The sequence below is a fragment of the Cannabis sativa genome, chromosome 4 (genome assembly GCF_029168945.1).
Source record: "Cannabis sativa cultivar Pink pepper isolate KNU-18-1 chromosome 4, ASM2916894v1, whole genome shotgun sequence".
Taxonomy (NCBI): Eukaryota; Viridiplantae; Streptophyta; class Magnoliopsida; order Rosales; family Cannabaceae; genus Cannabis; species Cannabis sativa.
This window is the reverse complement of record NC_083604.1, coordinates 13581465-13585152: the sequence shown is the minus strand read 5'-3', so window position 1 is coordinate 13585152 and position 3688 is coordinate 13581465. Positions and strand designations below refer to the sequence as shown.

The 3688-nt window shown below is 28.3% G+C and overlaps 1 protein-coding gene across 1 annotated transcript; it reads right to left on the bottom strand.

Moving 5' to 3' along the window:
- Positions 1-1430: 1430 nt before the first annotated feature.
- On the bottom strand, positions 1431-3343 carry LOC115714953 (uncharacterized). The gene is made up of 5 exons (XM_030643716.2): positions 2719-3343; positions 2586-2622; positions 2355-2460; positions 2153-2263; positions 1431-1669 (listed from the first exon to the last, which is right to left on the bottom strand). Exons 1-5 carry the CDS (start codon positions 3128-3130, stop codon positions 1553-1555), a joined length of 783 nt encoding a protein of 260 aa, XP_030499576.1. The 5' UTR covers positions 3131-3343; the 3' UTR covers positions 1431-1552.
- Positions 3344-3688: the final 345 nt, after the last annotated feature.

The window sequence follows — 3688 nt, the reverse complement described above, 5'->3', positions numbered from 1 at the left end:
AAAGAACTTAATGAACACAAATAGGAGTTCATGTATACTTAGGATTCATGTTGATCTACTAATGATCATCATTGTAAAATGAATAACTCTTTCATGGTAAGCGACACATTAATGAAATATTTATTACATATCGGTCCAGTCATGTATAATCAAATTATACACATCACTTTTACTACATGTTTATCCACATATGTGATCCATATTAAAATTACACACACACACACACACACACACACACACACACACACACACACACACACACACACACACACACTAGAAGTATCTAGAAGTATAGTGTATAGTAAACCGTACTTAGTATTTCCATATTAAAGATTCTCATTACTTTAATACACTACCAACTTGTTTTATTCTTATCGTATAATTTTAATTCTCTTGTACATCCTTACAAGATTATACATGATCCATATGAATAATGAATTTTCAGATATTTAATAATTATACTCTTATAATTAATGTATCATTTATTTTATAATTATATTCTATACATTCTCTAACATATTATCCATTAATTACTTATTTTTAGAACATAAATCTCAACATTATGGTTGATTGTGCCAAGTATGGTGGCTGATTATTTTGTTTTATTTTATATTTAAAACTCAATTAAAATTTTTGGGGAATTATCTTATATACTATTTTTTTAACTTTTTTTTTTTTTAAATTTACGGTTTGAGTTTCTAAAGTGGTTGCAGCGCTAGTTGCAATATGAGTTTTTATGTAGAATTCCGTAAAAAATGCAAAAAAAAAAAAAAAAAAAAGAAAAAAAACTGTTTTGAAATGTAAAAATGAAAAAGCCCCTAAATTTTTTAGGTATAAAAAGATTATCTAAAATAAAATTTAAAATTGTGATTTTAGTAGAATGTTTAGCATGTAGAATATTACAATTAAGCTACAATAAAATTTAGGGTTGTAACCAAAGGGATCTCTCTTCCCTTTGGTTAAATAGTCTTTATTTTTAATTTTAATCAATTCTTCCAAATGTTAAATATAGTCTATTCTAAACTTGAATTCTTTGCAAAATAATTTTTATTTGTTTAAAGGGATACTAATCGACTTGTGATCTTTCAGCAATTCTAGCAAAAACATTAGCTCTTTGGATGAGATTGAATTGGTCTTGCACTATTTGTATGCGTGTTAAAGTTAATTTTTAGATTCTTGTTGCCGATTTTAGTGTTGAATAACTCTTATATCTATTGCAATAAATTAGAAGTTATATTATATTTTCTGACATTAAAGTTTTGTTATCAAAATTTTGCGGCATCATTTTTTAATGTTATTGCAATTTAATTGTTGTGGCCCATAAATTGACTTAACACGCTCTTATGAGTTTTTTTTGGAAGAAGCCCCTCCCCCTATTGTAACTTAATTCCAAAAAAATTATATATATATATATATTTATAGTTGGGCAGTGAATAAAATAGTAATATATTTGTATTTATGAATATGAATATTAATGATGAAAGAAAAAATTATGGTATGGCATAATATGATATAATAGAATATAGTTATGAATGAATGTGTATAGCAGAAGTCAACAGTCTTGGATAGGAACTAGAGGTAGTTTGCCCCCATAAATCTCCGGAAGCTGCTCCTCATCGATGTCATTTAGTAGAGTACCTTTGAGCTTTTTGTTATCAACAAACACTATCTGCCAAATCAATTAACATCCATACATGTTATCAACTTAATTAATTTTTTTATATATATTATTTGTATATATATGAGTACGTTTGTAATTGGTATTATTAGAAAAATTTAAGTTTTAATGTTTAATTTTTTTATTTAATTAAAAAAAATTATTTTCCAATCATATGAGCTGTGGTTAATCTATTGACTGAAAAAAAAAATATGTTTGACTAAGATATTTTTATATAAATTTATTTTGATATAATATAAAAAGATATATATATTTTTTAAAACAATAGAGTAACTAAATTATTTTTTCAAAAAAAAAAAATAACTAAATTAAAGATAAAATCTTAAATTTCTTTTTCTTTATTTATCATTAAATCAAAAAATATTAATTTAATATATTTAAAATTAGTAACCATCATCTATTAAAACTGATTAAGAAGTGTATTAAACATCTTCCAATGCTGTCATAAAAAAAGGTATACAAAAAAATAAGTACCTTCTTTTTGGTATTTTTGTCAATGAATGGGTAGATCATCTTCCAAGCAGTCATAAAAATGTATGGCACATGGACAAAGAATAACTTGGCAAGCCTCTCAGGGTAGCAATCCTGTTTATATACATTTGTTAATAAGAGTTTCAATACATGTAATATATATATGTTTATAACTATAATGATTATATGAAATATAAGATATAACCTGCAGAATGGATAGAGCTGCTAGGTATCCACGAATGTCACAATTGGCATATCCCCAGCCTTGAACATCTGCAATCGCTACAAACTTCTCATGCCCTCTTGGCATTCTACAACAACAGTGGACACAGAGTAAATGATTAGTTCATCATCAATTTCTTGTAATTTTCTTAATCTTATAAATAATTAACCAAAAAGATCAAGGGGATGGATGGAGACGCCATAAACGACCTACCTGCCACATATTTTTTCAAGGACATACACCACAAAACCTGATAATAATCATGAATTAATCAATAATCGTAAAATGAAAAAAAAAAAAAAATAAGAAAGAGAGTTAGAGAGAACAATTGGGGGTAAGGTATTACGTTTGAAGTCATCGACGTTATGCTGCTTATGCCTGCCACCAAAGACGAGAACAACAGGGCGTCCTTGTTTGTCATGGCCTTGCATAAAGAACTTGTTATGAGCAATATCAGTGGCCACATCTGAGTGGGTGAAACACCCACCGTTGGGTGGCATGAAGGACTGTCTCCAGCTTAAGTACTTTAAGAACATTTGAGAGGCTTTCTCAACATCCATGTCTCGAGCTCTAAGGAATCTCCTTAGAATCAAATCATCATTCACTTCCTTTGAATTTGAAGAATCTTGATTTTGGACTAGAGCCCTCATTATCCCCACTTTGCTCTTCTCTATTTCACTAAATTCAACTCTTACTATTTCTTCTTCTTCTTCTTTTTCTTTCCCTGTACTATTACTAGCACTGTTGAAATCGGCCATATTTTTTAGATCCACAAAATGAAAAAAAAAAGAAGAAATATCTATTATATTATATATAATTAATTGAATGAGAAGATTGTGGTAGTGTCATGAGATGAGCTTAATTTAAAGAGAAAATTAGGCAATGCCCGTGGCAGTTGAGCTGAATTTATTAATAAGCTTAGCTGTGCCCATTTTATATTAATATAATGTTCAACTTGCCTAGCTCCTTTAATTTATACTTTATTTGTAATTTATATAAAACAATACCCCACCACACCACACCAACCCAGCACAAAATCAGATTTTTACAAAGTACACTAACAAACAAATAACATCGATTTTCCATAGACACATATCCACACACTCTTCACTTCTCTTATTACCACATAAAGCTAATGAGATTGTGAGACTCATTGTGAATTTGTGATGGCGTGCGTGCAAAAATACCACAAATAATACATGAATACTTGTTAGTGCGTTATGTTCATGTTATAGGACATTCGACACAATTTTTTTATTGTTATATTATGAGTGAAGTAAAAAAAAGTTTTTTTCACAAATGTACAACAAAAACAA

Excerpts from the sequence above, each read along its gene's own strand:
- LOC115714953 (XM_030643716.2), bottom strand. The coding sequence starts at position 3,130 with ATGGCCGATTTCAACAGTGCTAGTAATAGTACAGGGAAAGAAAAAGAA. Across the intron at positions 2,623-2,718 it reads TAACGTCGATGACTTCAAAC|GTTTTGTGGTGTATGTCCTT; the intron begins GTAATACCTTAC and ends GATTATTATCAG. Across the intron at positions 1,670-2,152 it reads ACAAAAATACCAAAAAGAAG|ATAGTGTTTGTTGATAACAA; the intron begins GTACTTATTTTT and ends TTGATTTGGCAG.